At 41.0% G+C, this 24,097-nt stretch overlaps 2 protein-coding genes and 1 pseudogene across 2 annotated transcripts; all 3 read right to left on the reverse strand.

The window, feature by feature from the left end:
• Nucleotides 1-1,178: 1,178 nt before the first annotated feature.
• LOC142605943 (topless-related protein 3-like) lies at nt 1,179-15,398 on the reverse strand. The gene is made up of 8 exons (XM_075777370.1): nt 15,288-15,398; nt 14,915-15,091; nt 14,646-14,774; nt 14,458-14,553; nt 3,707-3,889; nt 2,098-2,159; nt 1,891-1,981; nt 1,179-1,241 (listed from the first exon to the last, which is right to left on the reverse strand). The coding sequence occupies exons 3-8, from the start codon at nt 14,688-14,690 to the stop codon at nt 1,179-1,181; spliced, it is 540 nt and encodes a 179-aa protein (XP_075633485.1). The 5' UTR covers nt 14,691-14,774; nt 14,915-15,091; nt 15,288-15,398.
• A 1,327-nt stretch (nt 15,399-16,725) lies between these two features.
• Nucleotides 16,726-19,846, reverse strand: LOC142608098 (ABC transporter A family member 7-like; annotated as a pseudogene).
• Nucleotides 19,847-22,974: 3,128 nt separating this feature from the next.
• Nucleotides 22,975-23,523, reverse strand: LOC142605944 (serine/threonine-protein phosphatase 7 long form homolog). Its single transcript, XM_075777371.1, has one exon. The coding sequence runs from the start codon at nt 23,521-23,523 to the stop codon at nt 22,975-22,977; it is 549 nt and encodes a 182-aa protein (XP_075633486.1).
• Nucleotides 23,524-24,097: the final 574 nt, after the last annotated feature.

Genomic DNA, 24,097 nt, shown 5'->3' on the forward strand with positions numbered 1-24,097 from the left:
GTCGACTTTGTCCCAACTCTCTGCCTGGAAACTCGAATTTTCGGTACTCGAGTACTCAATGTAGAACTCGAGTTCAATGAACTCGATTTATAAGGCGACATAAAACGAGTTCAATGAACTCGATTTATAAGGCCACATAAATCAAGTTCAATGAACTCAATTTATAGGTTTTTTTTTTTTTTTTTTCCCCTTCTGGTGGTTTCCTGTCAAGCCCTACGTGTCAACCTCACAAAAAAATCTTGCCCCATTCAGTCCTCACTCCTCATGATTTTATTAAATAATGACATGATTTATAAATGAGATTGACTTGTCCAAAAGGCCGTATTAGAAGTTCCCGCAAGTTATGAGTACTCATTTGCTAAAATAGGTGGACATAAGTATTGTTGAGATTGTCAGTTCAACATACACACAAAATTCCTTCACACCACATGGACTCATTTTGCACTTTACACATTGCCAATAAAAGTATCTTAAGTTCTACTTGTTAATGATTGTTGTGGGCACCAAAAATTAAATACAAATAACAGTTAACAGTTTGGCCAATAAGAATATACTCAAAAAAGTCAGATTAAGCAAGCAGGTTACAACATGTTGAAATGAAATAATAACAAAAATCGAATTTTCAAAAAAATTTCTTTTACACCATGCAATTTAGTAGCCAACTCTTTCAAATCTTTCACTTCCTCCACAAGCTTGAAAGGTGTAGACTCTATAGAAAACAAGCATAGAAGACAACTCCATCTGTGAAGGTGGGAATGGATAATATCGCTCTACCATAAAGATCAGAGTTTTTTCTCTCGGGAAGCAAGCATAGAAGAAACTGTGGACCACCAGGAAGTTTTGATTGTATATCCTCAAACATCTTCTCCACTGTAGCCATGGGTGGAGCGCGTCTCTTCCATAGATTTTCTTGAAACACATCGACTAGAGCATTTATTTGCTACAAGAACATAAGAAAGATAACTATCAATTATCAGACAAGGCATTATAGCATTCATATTAGGAACATATACTTACAATTCCTTTCAGATCTCCATATTTAATTAGATCATGTACAAGACTTTGTCTATCACAACACGCTGAGAAGTTCACTACAGCCTAGCGTTCAATCTTTGTTGGCTGCACTACTTTCTACATGGAATGTTGAAAATACCGTAAGAATATATGTTATCAAAATCTTAAATAGTAACAAAAAAAGGAAATACCTTATTGTTGAAATTCCATCGACCAACTTTCTTAGCCTATCAAATTGAAATCATCACTGAGGTAAATCTTATTGAGGATTTGACAGAAGCATCAATTTCTTGTTGCCTTCTTTTTTCCTCAATTGTTGTTGTATGGGAGAAGCATCAATGTAATTCTCAAAAAGGGACATTTGTTATAAAATTATTATGTAATTTATATAAAAGAAACTATAAAGCACAAAACGAAAATGTGGATTTTCAGATTGGATGAAGTTTTATACACAAAGTTTGTAGATTATCAAATAGTTGAGCCAAAATAAGATTAAAAGTGAGGTCCATTTATAAAATTAAGAAATTTGAAGCTGGAGTATTATCATGGAGCAAGATTTATCATAAAGAAAATTATTTATAAAAACAAAACAAACAAAAAAAAAAGGACAAAGTTTGTGGTAAAATTTCATATGAAGTAGAAATAGAGATTAATATGAATTGAAGATAATACCAAAATAATGATGAAGAGAAAAAGAATAATAAAAAATCCAAGAGAGTTTTCTAATAAATTTACTGGGTGCTAATAAGGAGTCCACCTCCTTATTAGTATTGTAAATACTAAATTATTGTCCAACTTAAATCTAAAGAACAAATGAAACAAATTTCAAAAGATCATAAGAACCCCAATTCATATGAGGAAGAAAATGATGCTCACAATGTCTTTCAAAAGAGATCGGTCATTATCTGTAACAAATGTTGTTCCTTCCCTACCAGCTCTTGCTGTACGACCAACACGATGAATATAGCTGCATAAAGGACCCCAAAAAACAAAAAACAAAAGATTTCATCAGCATGCAAATTGTGAGCCTCATGCCATCATATGCATATCACCATATGGCAACATCGAGAAAGTTTAATCTACCTTTTATATTCCCGAGGACATTCATAATTAATAACTGTTTGAACACCTATGATATCAAGTCCCTGCAAAAGACGATCAGAACATATAGTCAACTAACAAAACAATTTAATATTATCCAGATTTGTTGTACCACTGGAATCTTCTATTGATGCCTAAAAAAAGCATGAGAAAAGAAAAAGGAAAGAAGAAATGCAAAGGACTTAGAAATTCATCCATTAACTTAAGAACAAAGTTTGGCTATAACCTAGTTTAAAGTAAAGGTGGCAGCATTATAAAGTGGCACTTGTGATGTTGGATAGGAGGATAGTGAACAGTGAGCAGTGAACTTGTGAACCCTCTTCACATGATAAGATCCATATAGGTGTAGCCATAGGTGTCAGCAAAAAGGACCATAAACTAGAAAGATGCTATTTATGACATCTACAGTGGGGTTGTTTGGTGGAACTCTCAGACAACTTGTCCTTTTAACTGCATGCCTTTTACACCTTTTTCTCGGGCACACAAGGACATGCTATAATTACAACTCATATTGGATTCGAAGGAAAGTTGATGACAACTGCAGTAGATATTGTTCTTTAGAATATTAACCATTCTATACATGGAATAAATTTAGGTAGCTTTAACCACTCTAACCGAAAAGAAATGCTTTCAACAATCTTAACCGAAAAAATAAATGCTCTAACCTCTCACCAAACACAGTCCTTTTACAGCAAACTAGCTAGTAACTCCATTCTGGGTTCACTTAAGACTTGAATCCTAAATACCACTATCATTCCAACTTCGCTGCCCTCCAATCTTAACTTCTTTCACCAATCCTGAGATCATATTTTGTAACATTAAGTTATGGATGACAAATATGTGAGAGGTTATCAAAATGTAAACCCCATACTATGTAGGCTTCTTTTATAAGTAGGTTTTTTGGTCAAGGGAAGGAGAAAATTCGAACTAGTGACCTCCACCTAATAAGGCGTGATCTCCAGCCAAATGTGCCACCTCTTGAGGTTTGTTTAGACTCACATATGGGATCCTCAAGAATTTGGAAGAACCTTTTGGTTTCTGATATAAACAAAAAATTTCAGCCTATGAAAAACCCTTCGCCCTCTGAATTTTGTAAGAGACCCTGGCTATCAATACTGGCGTCTATAAAAATTTAGCCCACTACTGAGAAGATAGGAAGAAAGACTTATCTAAAAAAAAAAAATTATTTGAAAAAGACATTTAAATTTCCTATCAATTAAATCTAACACAATCCAAGCCCTGACAACCTAGCATCCATGAATCTGAAGTACAATAAATTAGCCATTGTACATTGAGTATTAATTCCCTAAAGAGGTAAAATATAAAAAACCAAGCAATTTGAGTGTTTAGGTATTCCGATCTCCCAAAGATACACAACCAACAAAAGCAAATTTCTAAATAAAATAGAAGAAGCAGAGAATTAACTAAACCTTTCAAGAAATTAATAAATGTCACTACTGTCAGAGAATAATATCTAATATTCACAAATTTAACTAGCTGTAAAATTTCATATGAACTAGAAATAATTTTAGTGAGTTCATTGCCCAATCACCCATAAAAATAGATTGTTATTCTAAATGACAGCTTTTACCTGCCGAATTCGTTCCATTTTGGAAGCATCATAGACTGCTGGCTGAGTCTCATGGCACACCAACATGCGGACTTGATCACAGTGGAACTGCACACGAGTGTCACCAACAGGCACCCTTCCAGCAGGTAGTTGAATTGTAATTGATTTCCTCTTCTCCCAAGATTCAAAGTTCCAAAAGCAAATCTACAAAAAAATAATTCATTGAAATAGTACCAACAATAAAAGGGGTGGAACATATCAAAAGGCATAAGGACCACTGGTGAAATTTATTTTCCCACCAGCAAGATCTTTAGAAAAGAAATAAGAAAAAAAATATTCTATAAAGGTTGCGTTTGGATTGTGTCTACACCACAGCATTTTGCGTTTTGCGATTTCTTTTTTTTTTTTACCAGCACCTCTTGCACTGTTCATGGGACATGAACAGTGCATTAAGACAAATGCACAGTATTTTCAGCGTGAACAGTAACAGAGAAATTATTTTTTCATCAAAAGTTTTCAGTTTTCAACAAAAAAAGCGGTATCCAAACACATCTAAAGACTTGCACTGAAATAAGCTCATGGAGATGCAAGAAATATTTGAACAATCTAAATCTTAGATGTCTCAGAGAATGTATTGATAATCAGAGTTGATGAGGCCGAAAATATCACCAGTGAGTTGCAAGCACTCCTCAAACCGAAACAATACCTGCAAAAAGAAAATAATAGACCTAAGAGAGAGCACCGGTGTGGTGCCGGCCAAAAACCCTCCGAAGGTCAAGTTAGAATCTTGTTTCCTCAACCCTATACAACTTCCCCCTCAAGTTCCTTTCCACATAGGAGTCTTTTCAAACGTGTGTCGCAAGAAGTCCAAGTGCGCACGCTTGCGTGGGGATAAAGCAAAAGTTGATTTAAGACATATTAAATGACATGCAACCAGAATCCATAATTAATCCATATATGACGGATACTCAGTGAATTGAACCGTCATAGTCGCGTCACCTACGGTGTCTATCCGTCTTCAAACTCTCCGTCCCTTCAAGTTTTAATGGAAACATCCGTCTCCTATTTTTATCCCCTTCAGTTGCCCCCTTCAGTCCTTGGATCCGTCTTTTAAACCTAACGAATTCATGGACTGACTTACAAAGCAATGTATTGAGATAGGACGGTCTTAGTATTCAATGACGAATGACACGTGGCCTGCATTCCTGACGAAGAACACGTGGTCTTTGTGGATTGGCTGTTTCCCCAAAACGAGGCGTCGCTTCGTATTCCGCGCCCTTTGTTCTATAAAAGCCAGACATTTCTCCCTTCATTTTCGCTTCTTATCAAAAATTTGTGAGCAGAGCGCAACCGTCACATCTATCGTGCCTTCCTGTCCTTCAGCAGATTCATCCGTCGTTCCTCGCTAGAAACCATCTCGACCCGATATGTATTCCAAGCTTTTCTCCGTCTTTCTTTTAATTTCATTATTTCACATACATACGCTTTCTTTAGATCCGTCAGTCTCTTAGATTATATCATCATAAATGTAGGTAATGTCTAGTGCGTCAAGTAACCAGTCGTGTGTCCGCGAGGGGGCGGGCTACGATGAAAGGTTTCCGTCAGGTCCAAGAGATCCTGACACTTCAAGTGAAGAGAGGAATCCGTCCAGTACCTCTTCTTCCCTTGATGGTGGTCTGGAGACGGAGAGTTCAGAGTCGTCCAGTAGTAGCTTGGACGGTGTGGATCCACCCGTCCAGTTAGTAATTGGCCCAGGCGGCCTTAGAGAGTTCGTCATGCTGCCTCTTTGGACGGTAAATGATTTTAGGTCATCTATGACTGAATCTCATCTCAACACACTTAGGACCAAGTACCAAATACCTGACAACATCCGTCTAAGTCTTCCCGAAAAATCCGAAAAATGTTACTATTGGGGGGTAGACGGTATTGGGGTCTACAAGCAAGCTTTAAAGGCGGGGCTCAGATTTCCATTAAGTTCTCTTCACCGTCACCTTCTTCAGTACCTTGGCCTGTCCGTCACCCAAATCTCCCCAAACGCCTGGAGGGTGTTCATTGGGGTTGAAGTTTTGTATGGGGCAATGTCTGACGGTGCTCGAAGGTTGACGGTGGAAGAATTCTTCCATTGTTATCGTCCAACAGAGATCGTCAAGTCCAAGGGGATGTATAGTTTTGTGGCTAGAAGACCATTATTGAGGCTCGTCAGTGATACTCCAGACTCAAACAGAGACTGGAAGAGTCGTTATTTCTTTTTGGAAGGGGACGATTGGATGTGTCGTCCAGGAGATAAAACTTACATGCCCGTCGACACAACATGGGGCATTATGCCTCCGTCGGGTATGTATTCCTTTTGTTTCCGTCCAGTTAATCTTTGAAAGTTGGTTTATTATTATTATTATTTATAGGTCTAACCGTCTTTCGTTGCAGCTCGGGACCGTCCACAAGTTAACTTGGAGCAGTGGAGTTTTCTAGAGAAAATTTTTAACAAGACAAAATTGCAAGAGAGGACTTGGGCTCAACTCGTCACACTTGATACTCTACACTGGTATTGTGACGGTCCTGATCCTTCACCCTCCGCCCGTCGTTACGACACAAGAGTCAGAAAACGTAAGTTAGCCGTATTTATATCCGTCTCCTTTCAGCATCGTCATTTTGCTTTTATTTATACCCGTCTTTGATTTGCAGAAATGGACGCTGCCAAGAGGAGAGCCTTCATCAAGCAGCAGGCAGCCAAGAAAAAGTTAGAAGGTGGCCAAGCTAAAGGGTCGGTTCCATCCCTTCCGTCTAAACATACTCAGCAAGAGAAGGTGGACCGTCCTCCTAAGAAGCAGAGGACCACACTAGAGCCCGTCGTGGTGTTGGAGGCTGAGAAGGCACCCGTCAGGCATGGAAAAGGCAAAGGTTTGATGAAGGGTCCAGCTCCCACCGGAGAGAAAGTGCCCGTCCTTTTCCGAGAGGACTCAAGCTATGCCCTAGGCAAACTTTCGTCCATCCTGACGGCTGACGACTATGAAGACCTCGGCAACCATGCGACGGAGGCTATGGGAGAGACGGGGCTCTTCAATATTGCACAGGTATTTTTGTGAATCCATCTTACTTTGTTTTTTCACGCCTATCCGTCATTTTCATGGTGTTGTACTTTGTTTCAGGCCATGCTGATGATGAAAGGACTGATGGGTCGTTGCGTCAATCACGAGACGGTAATGGACCGTCTAAGGAAGAAAAATAAGACGATGGAGGATGAGCTTCATGAGCTAAAGACCTACAAGATCAATGTGGACAGGAAGCTCAAACGCTCGGAGCAGGTCAGAGGCGAGGTGGAGAAGGAGAACGAGCACTTGCGCGAGATTTTAAAGGACAAGGAGAAAAAGTTGACGGACACAAAGGCTAAACTTCAAGATGCAAAGGAGATAGCCGTCCTGGAATATCGCGACTCCGAACTCCTTCTGACCGAGCTTGGGAGCTCCTTTGCAGACGGATTCGACGATGCCATCCGTCAGGTTAAGTCGTCATATCCAGACCTGGATGTATCCCATATTTCAATTGATGCTCAAGGGCAGACACTTGCACAGTCCGTCCGTTCAGAAAGTACAGACGAAGTGTTTGCCGTCACTGCTCCAGCTGACGAAGGTGAAGCTCTTCCTCCTAATCAGCCAAGCGACGGTCCATTGGTCGGGAACTCTTCTCCAAAGAATGATTAGGATACTTTTTCTTTTTTGTAAAAATTCCTACCGTTGTAAGGGAACTTTGTTGAACCGTCATTTGTAATTATTAAATTTAACTTATCAAATCTTTTATTGCCTATTGCTTGCTTATTATCCGTCGTATATTGTATGCTTGTTTATCTCATTCATACAACCCGTCTACAAAGAAAATCTTAGGCGTCCGTCCTGGACTTTCAAAGGTATTTTTAAGACCCGCCCACTTGGTGAACTAGATTTTCTATCCCTTTGGAATGATCCGTCCAATTTATGGACTTGTAGATTCTTACCTTCGAGGTGATCCGTCCACGTTGTGGACTTGTATATTTACATCCCTTTGGGATGATCCGTCCACTTTGTGGACTTGTAGAATTTCATCCTTTGGATGATCCGTCCACTTTGTGGACCTAGGTTTTTATCCGTTTGGGATGATCCGTCCACTTTGTGGACGTGTATATTTACATCCCTTTGGGATGATCCGTCCACTTTGTGGACTTTGTATAATTTCATCCTTTGGATGATCCGTCCACTTTGTGGACCTAGGTTTTTATCCGTTTGGGATGATCCGTCCACTTTGTGGACGTGTATATTTACATCCCTTTGGGATGATCCGTCCACTTTGTGGACTTTGTAGAATTTCATCCTCTGGATGATCCGTCCACTTTGTGGACCTAGGTTTTTATCCGTTTGGGATGATCCGTCCACTTTGTGGACGTGTATATTTACATCCTTTGGGATGATCCGTCCACTTTGTGGACTTGTAGGTTTCTCATCCTTTGGATGATCCGTCCACTTTTGGACTTGTAGGTTTTCCATCCTTTGGATGATCCGTCCACTTTATGGACTTGTAGAATTTTCAACAGCATGCATTCCGTATTTTCTAAATAAAAATTCCTCTCATAAGTTCAACAAACCAAATCGTCAATGGAAACGAAAACTTGAGTTAAAAAGTAAAAGCTATGACTGTCTAAAAATTAAACTGAAAATAAGGCAGTAGGTATTGTCTTATGACTGCTGCACTACTGGTAGTACTTCTTCAGGTGCTCCGTGTTCCAGGGATGGCCCAACTTCCTTCCGTCTAATGTCTCCAGGTAGTACGTTCCTTTCCTGTGCCATGAGATGATTCTGTATGGGCCTTTTCAGTTAGGACCCAGCTTTCCTAGGGATGTATCCTTCGTAGCGCCAAGCACTTTTCGTAACACTAGATCTCCAACCTTGAAGTCTCGGTGCCGGACCTTGGAGTTGTAGTGTTTCGCCATCATGTCTTGGTACCGCGCCAGTCTCTGGGCTGCTGCTGCCCTGACTTCATCGACAAGGTCAAGCTCTAGACGTAATGCTTCAATATTCTTGCTCTCGTCATAGCTTTCCACGCGGTAGCTCGTCAATCCCACTTCTGTCGGTATGAGGGCCTCAGCACCAAACGCCAATCGAAACGGTGTCTCTCCCGTTGACGTTCTTGCCGTTGTTCTGTACGCCCATAGGACACTTGGTAGTTCGTCCGGCCATATGCCTTTTGCCCCCTCGAGCCGGGTCTTGATAATCTTTAACAAGGACCGATTCGTGACTTCAACTTGTCCGTTGGCCTGTGGGTGGGCGGGTGACGAGTAGTGATTCTTGATTCCCAGCTGAGAACAAAAATCTTGGAATGCATCGTTGTCGAATTGCTTCCCATTGTCTGAAACGAGTACTCTCGGGATCCCATATCGGCAAATAATACTTCTCCACACAAAGTTGCGAATGTTTTTCTCTGTGATAGTAGCGAGAGCTTCTGCTTCCACCCACTTGGTGAAGTAGTCGATTCCAACCACCAAGAACTTCAGTTGTCTTGCCGCTATTGGAAATGGACCCATGATGTCTAACCCCCATTGCGCGAACGGCCATGGGGCCGTCATGGGTGTGAGTTCCTCCGTTGGCTGTCTAATAAGATTGCCAAACCGTTGACACTTATCGCAGGCTCTAACGTACATATGGGCATCCTTCTGCATTGTCGGCCAGTAGTATCCTGCTCGGAGTAACTTGTGCACCAGAGACCTTGATCCTGAGTGGTTTCCAAAAATTCCTTCGTGAACTTCCCTCATCACGTAGTCTGCTTCGTCATGGCCAAGGCATCTTAGATACGGTCGAGAGAATCCTCTTTTGTAGAGGATGTCTTTAATCAGTATGAATCGGGCAGCCCTAACCTTCAATTTCCTTGCGTCTACCTTGCTGTCTGGCAGCTTGCCGTCCTTGAGGTACGCCATGATTGGAACCATCCAATCGTCCTTAGTGCTTAATTCCTGCATTCGAACGTTATCTAGTAGTGATGAACGTTGGACGAAGGACAATACCTGTTCTGGAGCGATCATGGGTTCGGCTGAAGCAGCCTTGGCGAGTCGGTCCGCCTCTTGATTCTCTTCTCTTGGGATCTGAGCTATCGTGAATTGGAGGTCGCTCGTTAGACCATTCACTTCTCCGAGGTACCTTCTCATTCGCTCATTCCTACAATCATAGCTCCCATTAACTTGGCTGGCTATAATTTGAGAATCGGAGTAGACTACTGCCTTCCTAGCCCCAGCCGCTATCGCAAGTTCCAGTCCTGCCACCAGGGCCTCATACTCCGCTTCGTTATTTGTAGTGGGGAACTCCAGACGGATCATGCATTCAACCTTATCTCCTTCCGGGGTGTGGAGTACAACTCCGACTCCTACTGCATGCTTATTGGAGGATCCGTCTATGTGAATTCTCCATGTGGGTGTCTCTTCTACCCCCTGCTCGTCAAGTATAGTGAATTCCGCGATGAAGTCTGCCAGTATTTGTCCTTTCACAGCTGTTCGTGGCTGGTATTGGATGTCGTACTCACTCAGCTCGATAGCCCACAAAGCCATCCGTCCGGCAGTTTTAGGATTGTTCATTGCTCTTCGCAAGGGCTGATCCGTCATGACTATTATTGTATATGCTTGAAAATAGGGCTTCAGTTTTCGAGCTGCAGTTACGAGTGCGAAGGCGAGTTTCTCCATCAGTAGGTATCTCTCCTCTACGCCTCTTAGCGCCCGGCTTACAAAGTACACGGGCTTTTGTATCTTCCCTTCCTCTCGGATGAGAGCTGCACTTACCACTGCTGATGAGACGGCGAGGTACAGGAACAATTCCTCCCCCGGCGTGGACGGACTAAGCAATGGCGGGGCAGAGAGATATGCTTTTAACTCTTCAAATGCCCTTTGGCATTCGTCCGTCCATTCGAAAGACCTCCTTAGTGTTCTGAAGAATGGTAGACACTTGTCCGTTGCTCTTGATACGAACCTGTTTAGGGCTGCTATCTTTCCTGTCAAGCTTTGCACTTCCTTCACCGTCCTCGGAGGAGAGAGCTCCATAATTGCTTTCACTTTCTCAGGGTTGACCTCGATGCCCCGCTGGGACACCATGAATCCTAGGAATTTTCCAGCGGTCACCCCAAATGCGCATTTGCTTGGATTCAGCTTCATTTTATACGTGCGAAGAGTGTCGAAAGTCTCCTGGAGGTCCCTCAGATGATCTGACACTTTTGCGCTTTTCACCAACATATCATCTACGTAGACTTGGACGTTCCGGCCAATTTGGTGCGCGAACATTTTGTTCATTAATCGCTGGTATGTGGCTCCTGCATTCTTGAGCCCGAATGGCATCACTTTGTAGCAAAAAAGCCCCTGGCTTGTCACAAATGATGTTTTCTCTTGATCTGTTTTCTCCAACTTAATCTGATTATACCCTGAGAAGGCATCCATGAAGCTCAACAACTCATGTCTTGCGGTGGAGTCCACTAAGGCGTCAATGCGTGGGAGCGGGTAACTGTCTTTAGGGCACGCTCTATTCAGATCCGTGAAGTCAACACACATTCTCCACTTCCCATTTGGCTTTTTGACCATTACCACATTTGCCAGCCAGTCTGGGTAGTACATCTCTCGTATGAAGTTCGCTTCCCGTAGCTTCTGCACTTCCTCTGCTGCGGCTCAATCCCTTTCGGGGGCAAACACGCACTTCTTTTGTCGAACTGGAGAGAATGAAGGTGACACGTTCAATTTATGGACTATGACTGACGGATCTATCCCTGGCATGTCATCATGGCTCCATGCAAACACGTCTTGGTTCTCTTTGAGGAACAGTAGGAGCGCATGTCGAACCATTTGGTCGACCGAGGTTCCTATCCTGGTGGTCCGGTCGAGCCTTGAATCGTCCAGTTGTACCTCTTCCAATTTCTCCACGGGTTTTGCCACTGCTCTCTGTTCTTCGATGTTCATTGCCTGTACATGGTCATCCATCTCCATCATGGCCACGTAACATTCCCGTGCAGCCACCTGATTTACGGCCAGTTCTCCAACTTCATGCTCAGTGGGAAACTTGATCATCAGATGGTAGGTAGAAGTGACGGCCTTCCATGCGTTGAGAGTGGGTTGTCCGAGTATGGCATTATACGCTGAGGAGCAATCAACCACTAGAAAGGAAACATCCTTGGTTATTTGCTGCGAGTAATCTCCTACTGTCACCGCCAATGTGACAGATCCTAAAGGATGGACCCGGGTTCCCCCAAAGCCAACGAAGGGTGTGCATGCCGGGATCAGGCGCTCTTTTGCAATCCCCATTTGCTGGAACGCGGGGTAGTAAAGGATGTCTGCTGAGCTCCCGTTGTCCACTAGAACTCGGTGGACGTTGAAGTCTCCTACCTGTATACTAACCACAAGCGCGTCGTCATGGGGGTGGTGAAGACGCCGGGCCTCTTCTTCAGAAAACTCGATACTGGAGCCGTTCCGTCGTATTCCTTCTAGTGAAGAGCCCGTCGACTGGACACTTTGCTCCATCCGTAAATAGGTCTTTCTGGCCTTTTTAGACGACCCCGTTAAAGTACTGCCCCCTATTATCATCCGTATGTCTGCTACCGGTGGTCTGGGACGTTCGTTTTCCCGTTTAGGATTCTGCTCTTGGGGTTGATCCGTTCTCTCCTTCCTCACGAACCTCTGCAACCTTCCTTGCCTGATCAGGGCTTCGATCTGTTGCTTCAGGTCATAACAGTCCGTCATATCATGGCCGTGGTCACGATGAAAACGGCAGTATCTATCTCGTGGCCTCTTGTTTGGATCTCCCTTCAACTTGCCCGGGAACGTCAAGGTTCCTTCATCTTTGATTTGCATTAACACCTGGTCAATTGGGGCTGTGAGGGGGTAAAACTTGTAAACCTCCCCGAAGGTGGTTTGGATCTCCGGTCTTCTCGTCGATCTCTGGTTCTTGCCATTTTTCGTCCATTATCTGGTTTCATATCTTCCTGTCTTTCCCTTTTTCTTGGCTTATGGTCGTCTCTGGCCAGCAAGGCGTCCTCCGCGTTCATATACTTTGTCGCCCTGTAATATACATCGGATATAGTCTTTGGGTCATTCTTGCATAGAGAGAACAAGAACTTACCCTTTTGTAACCCGTTCGTGAATGTTGCCACAAGTATCTTGTCATCTGCCTCGTCTATCGAGAGGGATTCCTTGTTAAAGCGGGCTATATAAGACCTTAATGTCTCGTCTTCTCGCTGCTTAATACCCAGTATACATGCAATAGACCTCTTGTGTCGATGACTTCCAATAAAATGTGACACGAACTGTGCGCCTAGTTCCTTGAAGGTGCCGATGGAATTTGGTGTCAGCCTACTGTACCAATCCCTCGCAGGCCCTTTTAAGGTAGTGAGAAAAGCCCTGCACATGATTTCATCCGGTACATCCTGAAGATGCATTAGGGTTCTGAAAGACTCCAGGTGATCCAACGGGTCTTTAGATCCGTCGTAGTTTTCCACATGGGGCATGCGAAACTTTGGAGGAACGGGGCATGAATTTACCAACGCTGTGAAAGGTGAATCCGTTCTGTGGACTAGGTCGTCCAGGTTGCTGGATACCCATCCTCTAAGGGCGTTCATCATCACATCCATGCGTTCCTTCATCTCCTGCATCTCGGCTGTGATATGAGGTGGCAGGGAGTCCGAGGCAGATGGCGGGTTTGTCTCCGGTCTCTCCGGCCTTGTCAGTGCGGTACTACCTTCAGGCCTGACGACATTCCTCCCCTCCGGGCTCGCGACTTCCTGGTCCTCCCCTGGTGCACTTTGGTGCGCAGTCATCTGCCGTAGTTGCTCTTCTAAATCGTGATTCTGTTTAGTGACGTGCTCAACAGTAGCAGCAAGCGTCTGAACTTGCCTTTCTAGCGCTGTAGCATGCGGTTCTTCGCCTTGATTGTTGAATGTCGCCATTGATCTGGTAAGTACCATGCAACTTTTTGTCCTTGGAATAGAGCAAAGTATGAATTAGTTTTCCCTTTACTCTGGAGTTCCCACAGACGGCGCCAACTGATGAGGCCGAAAATATCACCAGTGAGTTGCAAGCACTCCTCAAACCGAAACAATACCTACAAAAAGAAAATAATAGACCTAAGAGAGAGCACCGGTGTGGTGCCGGCCAAAAACCCTCCGAAGGTCAAGTTAGAATCTTGTTTCTTCAACCCTAGAATGCCAGAGTTAAGAATATTGTGCGTACCTTCATATCTAGGGTTTCTGGAGTATTTATATTGGGTAGAATTGTCTTTCTCTTAGGATACAACTTCCCCCTCAAGTTCCTTTCCATATAGGAGTCTTTTCAAACGTGTGTCGCAAGAAGTCCAAGTGCGCACGCTTGCGTGGGGATAAAGCAAAAGTTGATTTAAGACATATTAAATGACATGCAACCAGAATCCATAATTAATCCATATATGACGGATACTCAGCGAATTGAACCGTCATAGTCGCGTCACCTACGGTGTCTATCCGTCTTCAAACTCTCCGTCCCTTCAAGTTCTATGGAAACATCCGTCTCCTATTTTTATCCTCTTCAAGAGTAGTCTAAGAATATCAAGATGTATCCAGGACAAAAGAAAGTTAGAAGAAAAAAAGAACCATGTCTCTAAGCACAAACAGACATTTATTGATCTACACAGCTTGGTCTTATTGTTTCAAGACACATCAGACCTCACCCCCATTTGCAAGCAACAAAAATCATAAACAACAAAAGTAAAATTGATAAAGACGGAATAAAACAGAAGAATCACAGTGCAACATACCTGGGCATCAGCACCTGTTGAAACCAGGACATTAAGGTTGGAGGAAAAAGCTAAACCAGTAATACGCTTCTGGTGACCTTTCAATTTTGTTTTGACCTAACAGGAAGAGCAGTCAACTTGTAACTGATGATCAACACAGCAATTCAGATCCACGACATGAGACATAAGATGATGCTTAAATTAATTACCTCATCCACCCTAACATTGTAAATGTGAATGGTCGAGTCTTCCATACCAATAGCTAAGATGTTATTATCTTAAGGATGAAAAGCAAGGAAGGTTGAGGCTGGTGGAGGTGCCATAAAAGTAGTCATTACCTGCAAATCAACAAAAGCAAATTTCAAGTTCCAACCCAAATAAATACCGAGTGAATGCTAACAAAATCCACAACACCTACAGATCGCACAAAAGATCACAGTATTACATGCATAATTGTGTCATATTACAATTAATTTACCTTAAAAGTCATCATATTGAACAGTGAAACTTTTCCCCCACAGGCAGACATTACGTAGGAATCATTCTTTGAGAGTGCTATGCACGGAACTGCCTCTTCATAATTCTCTGGGACATCATTAGTCATAACAAGACCGGTGTTTGGTAGCCAATGTTGTGGAACAATGCTGGCAGTGGCCTACAAATCCAAAGAGTCAGAAAGATTTTCATGGTAATTTGCCATAAGTATACTGCATAAATTATGCAAATATAATCATATAATACATATATAAATGTACAGTGTTCCTTTCACAGCTTAACAGGAAAATATATGCAATCATGCATCATTTACATTTTCATCTATGTTTAGATATTTGTAAGCATATGTCCATCACCTTTCCACTTGGGTTTTGTTCATTACGGCTCCACTTCCATAGCTTCTGGACTCCATTAAAACCAAGTGCAAGAATGCCAAAACCAGAATTTGTATAAAGAAGTCGAGCAACATAAAAACAAATGAGGCCTTTTTTAAATTACAAACTTCATAGCATGAGATCTATTATATCAAGATATGAAATTAAAATCAATATAAAAGTTAGAAATAAAAGAATAACTAACCTTGTTATCAGGATCTGTACTATCTGGCATGGTAACTGCTCGACACTGAACAGGTTCAACAATTTCAACAAACTCCCAAGCTTTGGTTTTATCAGATACATCATCTAAACTTTTTTGCCTTTCTACGCTTCTACTGATCGGATCTACTCCATTCTACAACAAACAATGATCAGATTTAATGCAAATACAACAAAATTATTCAAAATCCTAGAAGACAACTTTATTAAAATGGCAACTTTCAACTATGGCTATCACAGAGCTAAGATGATAGGGCTCCCGTGTGATAAATGATTTTATTATTTTGTGTAACGGTTGCATGCAATATCTCTCTTACATGAGGGTGGACTCCACAATTGTGGGACTCCACCCATTTGGGAGAGATGTTGCATGAAACGGTTATACATAATACCATCTCGTGTTAATGGCAACCTTTTTATTAAAAAATGGGGCTTATTAACCCCTTTTGAGTCAATGGAGAAACTCATGTCCCTCGACTTAGCTCTTATCCTTTTCTTTTGTTAGTTCTCTTCCCATGCAAGATACTCAAAGATGTTCTGCTTACCATAACTTTGCACAAATGTATGGAGTCACTGCTACTCTACTAAGAGAAAATAAGAAAATGACACCAATTCAAAATATGTAACTTAATTGAATGATTATATGTGTTATGTAAACACAAGTTCTTGTTTCTGTGTAAAAAATATAGAAGATGTCAGAAGTTGTTGTTCAGTATGTTGTACAAAGAAGTTCGCCTGAAGTTTGCCAGGCAGTTAGGTCAACCAAGATCATCAATATGGACTTCTGGAGCATAGCTTCTGACCTTGGCCTGACAGTTGGGTCAACTGAACTTTACGGAAAGTCACCGACCTAAGTTACCTTTGTTAATTTGGAATTGTTTGCATAACCAAGGACTACTTATAATTTGACTAATTAACAACTCGGCTTAATATTGGTTAATCCACATAGTAGGGGTATAAACAAACTTTCAATCTTACTGTTTACGGCATTGAAATGCCACTTTGATTGCAGGGAGAACCCTTTACAATGAAAGGACAAGAAATATAAGTGCAAACAAACAAAACAAAGAGGTGAACGGCAGAGAAAATGCTTAATTGCCATAATAATAACTACATTTAAACGATTAGGGATAGTAATGGTTTGAAAATAAGATTGGTATCAAAGTAAATTGCAGGAATCATTGAATGTATCTAACAGTCATGTCAGGGCGTTGGATTGACGGGCCTCACGTGAAACCTTGATGAAAACATCCTCCATATTGGTGTCAGCCAAACCCCAAGCAAAAACAGTGAACTTTCTCTTTGCAGTCTCCACTACTTGGAATACATCCGCAATTCTAATCTCACTTTTCGGTATCTCAAACTTCTGGGTTCCAGATAATTGGTATACCTTGTTGGCACTTGGTGCAAGATGTTGCACCATGTTCTCCACTTCTTCTTCTTGATCCGAAGATGTTGTAATTGTAAACACATAAGACCCTCCATATCTAGCCTTCAGCTGTCAAACACCGTATGAAGAATTAACTTATTCAATTGCATTTTTATGGGAGAATTCTTTTAAAAAAGAAAAAAAGAAGACAGTTAAATAGTCTTAGGCTGGTGGGATGTTAGTGCCCTTGAACTTTGACAAAGATGGTTCACACCATAGCAAGATACTCAAAGTCAAGATGATATAGGAAAGAGCAAGCTAAATTGCATCGGAGCTCCAAAAGTGTCAAGAATCAATTTGAATGGGGGAAATGATGAGGCTGTTAACAAGCCTAAACAGTAAAGATTTTTGTTATCTAAGAATAGACTTAGGATCAAATCCTGCCTAGAAAATAGGGATTAAGAGATGGGAGATGGCCACCTCCCATGATTAGTGTTGACTGCTGAGTGCCCAAGGGGAGGTAAATGCAACATGTTGGTGTTGTAAAAACATCAAGCTTGATACAGGAATTTTGTGTCTTATAGTAATTTGACTGTTGGTGCTGATATTCAACATATTCATGAAAGAATAAATATAGGTGACAATGGGTATTGAGTACTTCAATACAAATCAAATTAATTGAGGACTTTTACTCAGTAGTGTATATGCAGTTAGCTTGCATGCTTTCCAATGCTTCTCAGTTGCTAAAGCTATCATGCATTCTTACGTTCTTATCATATGCATCTTCCTATCTAATATGGAAGTTAGATAACTAAAGATCAACAACAGGAAAATCCATTAAGGACCACTAACTCAATAATTTTAAATCTCTATGAATTAGTTATATTATTGAGGTACCTCTTTTGGGTTTCCTATGCACTGCAAGCTACCGTCCACAAGGAATCCTAACCGATCACAGAGGAACTCTGCCTCTTCCATTGAATGAGCTGAAACCATGTATACAAGCTTCATCAGTGTAAGTATGAGGGAAAATAACAAAGCAAAGGACCATATAGTAGGGCAAGGAGAAAAATAGGATTTTTATTTTTATTTTAATTATCATCTACAAGCCTATAAAACTGCAGTTCCATTGTCTATATGATCCAACACCAGCAATAATTGTTTTGTATTATTGGTGGGAGAGAGAAAGAGAGAGAACTTGTTAAAATAATATTCCGATGTTGCTTTGCATTCTTCACAACATTCCATAAGTTATTCTTTGAAGCTGGATCTAATCCAGTACTTGGTTCATCCATGTACACAACCTTGCAGAATTCCAAGGATTACATCATAAACAACATAAGATAAATATCCAAAAAGGTATTAAGCAACACAGTAAATTGAAACAGAAATTAAAACATACTCTGGGATCCCCAAAATGAAATGGCCACACTTAGCCTCCTCTTCATGCCACCACTGTATTTTCCAGCTTGTTTGTTGGCTACTCCACCATGAAATAGGTTGAGACTCTTAAGAGATTCTTCTACTGCCTGAAGATAGAGCAAAGGAATGGACCAGTGAACAGTGAACATGTCATGCGGAAGGCGATCAGCAAATTAAAGCATTGTAGCAGCTTTATCACAGTATTCTCTCTCACAGGCACAAAACTAAGCTATCCATATACTGGACCCGGATATATACACAGTGCACAAAATTACCTTCGTTTGATGTCATGGTTGTCAGACACTAACAAATTAATACTTGGCATAGCACCAATAGTATCCCCCATCTTTCCTTTCCACCTTTTGAATAATTCTAATATTCACATTCTAAATTTATAGCTTAACTAGTGCAATTATCATATATCAAGTCACTTTTCCTACCTTAAGAATTTATAAGTAATAATAGTCAGTCAAAATATATGGGGCTGCACTCAAATTCCAATATGCCCTCCAACAAGGATCTGTGGCTCTCAAATACAAATGAACCTTCATTCAACAAAATTGAGAGTAAAAGCAACATTGACTTACTTGTGTTAATGCAGAACCTTTAAGGTTCTTAAGTTTCCCATAAAATAGTAAATGCTCTCTCCCTGTTAGTGTTTCCCAAAGCAAGCTGTTATTCGAGGAAAAAAAAATTATAAGAAAATAAACAAGCTTACAATTTCAAAGAAAAGGAAGTAGAATGGAAGAAAAAAAAAGAAAAAGAAAAAAGGTTTCCTTGACACAACAGGGGGATGATCTAGCTTACTCATGCTGTGGGCATACACCCATGTTGGTGTCTATTTCATTCATTTGAGTCCGTATATCAAGACCTTGAACAAATGCAGTGCCAGTGGTTGGCTTTGTAAGTCCAATCATCTGTCAACAGATATGTATTAACTCCTAAATATTGCATAAAGTACAAAAAATGATTTAAGAAAGTAAAAAAGATGATTTAATTTCCCTAACAGAAGTGATTAAAATCCAAAGAGTGTCCAATCACAGTTTAATTAAATTTTATTGCTACTTCCTGGTTAGTCAAGGTAAACTATATATCTTTAATCTATCCACAACATTAAATAATTTCAGGTTAGGATGCAATAAAGTTAAATGCTTCAAATTGAGCACCATTGAAAGCATTTTCTATTTGCTCCCACCATCAGCAAAACACGTATGCAAATTCCCAAAAGTTTATTTCATTTGAAGAGACAAAGAACCTGTATACTGACCATATTGATAAAAGAGGTTTTGCCTGCACCATTGGGACCAAGCATACCAAAACATTCTCCTCTAGGCACAGCAAGATATAGTCCTTGCACTGCGAGTTCTTCAAGGTTTCCATCACTTTCTGGGTATATCTTTTGCAAGTTATCACAAACAATGGCATGGCTTGTGCTTGATTCATGTAGCAATTGGTCAACCTTCTCCCTCTGGAAATAGATAAATTTTGAATTATCATTTATGTGTATAAAAGAGTTATGTCACTTCATTGAGTAAGATGGATTTCACAACAATTTGAGGGACTGTATAAAATACACTTCCCATAACTTCTATTCTGCAACAATCATCTGTATCACACAGTTTGAACTAGGGAGGCATGGGGGTAGGGGAAGGAAAAAAAATGAAGAGAACAAAATTCTGATTGAGGCATAGAAAAAAAGAAAAAGAAATGTAATCATGAGGTTGAATTGACAAACAACCTAGAATTTTTTAATATTTCGACATAATATCTAAAAAAATGTATACAACACCTTGCAGATAAAGCACAGGATTAGAAAAAACTATATTCTATTTATATGGGCTTTATGTATATGTACCGAGTGCTACTAAAGTTTCTTCAAAACTCTCTACTGGTGGTGGTGGTTCAGTTAACAATTTGTTAAGAATTTCCAACTAGCTTTTCATTCATAAATCAACATGAATAGTCACGCTATCTTTCACATAAAGAAAATATTCATTTGCACTCTACAATGGTCATGAAAACCTGCATTGGCCGTGAACTTTGCCTTATAGTCTGTACATGAATACAGTGACTTGACACACACACAGTTCCATTTTCTCAGGTTGCGAATCCCAAATAAATAAGTTCCCAGTTGTCAATTGAAAGACCACCATATGTTGGGTCCATTTTTAGTCAAGCATACCTCAAATCAGCAAGTTGATAACATTAGCTTTCAAGATGAGTCAAATTCTTCTTAAATTTTTGGAAGATAGAAAATGACCAGTTGGTTTTAGTAAAATTTTAGTATGCAATATGCCAAGCAAGATTTTCAAAAGGCACACAAAAGGAACTGTATGAAGGTCAAGTACATTTACATGAATCTGAAAATACTAAATTCATGGACAAAGTTGGCTCAAAATTAAAAAATAACCTTGTAGGACCCAACATATCCCGCTTTCACCAAAATCTCTAATAGATCATAATACTTGTCCACTTCCTGACAAAATAACACCAGACACGCTGAGAAGTCCATAAGTTTACTATAAACTCCAATTTTTATGAATCACATTACTAACACACACACAAATAATAATTAAGAACTAAGCCTTACTTGCAAACAGATTATATACATGCTGAATTGAACACCATTTGTAGGCAGATGGGGTCCTGACCCTATAGCACTTGACGCTTATGCTGTCTTGTATAATGTTTAGTACGTGGGGGAGGGGGTACCGCATCTCCTTGGTCAGGCTCCTTGCATTGCTGCAAAGACAAAGTTACAAAGAAACAAAGGATCAAATGAATTTTAATACCAACCATAACAGCAGTCACGAAAATATTCAAAGCTAGTAAATAACCAATCATACCGTGGGTGTGTCCTGCTTTGTGACCACCTGTCCCACAAGGAGGTGCTTTTCTTGTGCGTTTAGGCCGACCTTGTGGGGGTGAGTGTAACCCAACTACTTGCTCAGTCTCGACATGCACAGCTGGCTGATTTGCTTGACTCCCAACAACTGAAGATACTACAACTGTAGGGGAGGATGGTGTAGCGGACGAAATGTGAGTGAGGCTCATAGTCGTAGGAGCTGTATGCAGTCCAGGAGTGGGCATGAATGACATGGAGTCACTATGGGGTGGTACATGGTGTATATGACCAATGCTGTATGAGGGAGATTTAGTGTGCATGACAGGAGGGGTGTCATTGAAATCAATGCCAAGATCAAAGGATGGTGGAGTAAGGGATAGATGAGCGGGGTCTGAAAATGTACATAGGGTGGGTGAAGGGATCTCGGGGTGAGAAGATGCATGTGCAGTGGGTACAGGGATCTGTAGGTCAGGAAATGCGAGAGTAGTACGAGGAGGGATCCCTGGGGAAGGAGATGCATGTGGGGGTGGAGGGAACTCTGGGGCAGGAGAAGCATGTGGGGGTGGAGGGGGTTGATTTTGCCGTTGATGGGGTGCAGCACACTGGCCATGGCTATGGCTGGCAGGAGTTGAGCTCGTGCTTGGTCGTGCATTCTGTTCTGGCAGTTCTGGATTTGTTGTATCGGCATCTTCCAAGGGAAGATGGGCAGCTAGACGGTGAAGGCGATCCACTTCCTTCAGCATAGCTGTAATCAGCTTGTGCTCAAGACTGTCTACTACATAACGCATCAATATCTGCTTGTGCATGGCGACCTGCAATTTTTGTAATACGATTAGTACACCTAACGCAAAAATGGTAACACGCAACAAAATTTGGAAAGAAAGGTCAAAGCGATTACCGTAATAAGAAGTGAGGCGCTAGTGTGGTCGACAAACCTCCATGTGACTTTACCATACCAGCCGAAGTATGGATGAACACTCGACATAGCACCCTCTAGTCGCGCTCCATTACATAGTTTTTGTGCTCTTGTATTCCATACTTGGATGTGGCTAAAATGTCTGACTCTCCAATCCACTTCAATCTTCCCCCTTAGGTCTATCTTATGAAGGGCATCGTCAGTATCAACATCTTCGGGAATTTCTTGTACCATCCCAAACTGACGAAGAACACGATCCGGGGTATGTTTCTCTACTAGCCAGAAACATACAAGTGGCATCCTCGCCATCCACATATCCCATCCTGCTACACAAAATGCAGGCAGTTGGCCTAATTCAGCTTCATATGGTTGCCACACCACCTGTTGTAGTAATAAAAAAGCGCAGCACATTATGCAATGTCAAGTTATTTTCAACTGACATATTTTACAGTTATAACAGTATACAGTATTCATAAACATTACAAGAAACACAATTTGGGTACCTGGTTAGGATACATAGAATCTAGAAGCTGACGGTACCGAACTAAACAGATTTCAGGGGGGCTATTCTTCGTGCTCACGACCCAAACCAACCAACAATGAAGAAAGAGGGAATCAATATCTACCAATTATGCAATGTAATAAAAAAAGAAAAAGGATATGTATGCTGATGGAAGCTTAAAGCATCATATTGTTTATTTTTCCTTGAAATACTACTAGTACACTACATAAGCATCCTTAGTTGTAGAAAAATACTTGAATAATGCTAAGTTCAATTATTTTGTAATGCTAAGTTCAAAAACTTAAGTAGTTCTCATAATGCTAAGTTCAATGTGTCATATCGTTTAAAATGATGGATCCAAAAAAAATAGAGATAATCGGTCAAGGAAGAGACTTACTTAATAGACAACGGCGAAGATGGTAATGGTGGGCCATATGCACCATCTGGTGGAAGGTCCATCCTTGGGCACAAAAAAGGGAATCTGGACCATGCCCAATACTGAACGAGTATCAAGGCCCCACTAATCTGACTAGCCTTTTTGTCGATTGCCCTGCATAACTCTCTGTACAACCATGCAAGGCAAGCGCTCCCCCAACTGTACCAAGGTGGATTGTGGAGGTCCCTCAACATCTGCAACCACATCGTATGCACCCTATCGCTAGACTTGTCAGCAAAAATTGTGTCTCCTAGGAGTGCTAGAATATAACACCGTGCATACTGATGCACAACAACCTCTTCTGCACCATTGGGTAACCCTTGGTCAATTTTTTCAAGTAGCTTTTTGATTTGGATCCTCTGTCCTTTAAGCACCACAGAATTAGTAACAATTCCAAGCATTTGCTCACATTCAACAGCCCACGTCAAGGCACAACTTCCAACAATTGCCTTACCATCGATTGGAATCCCCAACAGGATCTCCACGTCTTGTAATGTGATCGTCATCTCACCATGTGGAAGGTGGAAGGTGTGGGTTTCAGGCCGCCATCGCTCAACAAAGGCCGTTATCAAGTTATGATCAAGCTCTCTAAATGGGGTCCTATACAGCCCCTCTAATCCAATTCTCTTGACAATGTCGAGGACGCGATCATCCACCATCGGGCTTCGTTTTCGAAACTCCTCATTACGACCACGACATTTCAATACCCCTGAATCTTGCACATGATAGAACCATGGTGATGAGATGCAATATGCCAACTTATTTAACGAAGCGTTTGTAGTCTCCTTATTTTTTTTATACAAAAACCAAAAATACAAAAGCTATATATCAAGATTAAGGTTATGCTCAAGAAGAATTACATCAACAAAATCAAGATTATAGCCTAAAACAAAAATGATAGAGGTAGATAATTATTAAGCGACCATTTTGCAAGAGCATAAGCAATCTAACTCAATCCAACTAATGGGCATGACTATGCATTCAAAGCTAGTGATACCATTGATAAACTTAGGATTTTAGAAATGAAAAAAAAAATCAACATAATGTAAAAAGATAAGAAAAGAATATAGAAATTCAGCA

This window comes from Castanea sativa, chromosome 8 (genome assembly GCF_040712315.1).
Source record: "Castanea sativa cultivar Marrone di Chiusa Pesio chromosome 8, ASM4071231v1".
Taxonomy (NCBI): Eukaryota; Viridiplantae; Streptophyta; class Magnoliopsida; order Fagales; family Fagaceae; genus Castanea; species Castanea sativa.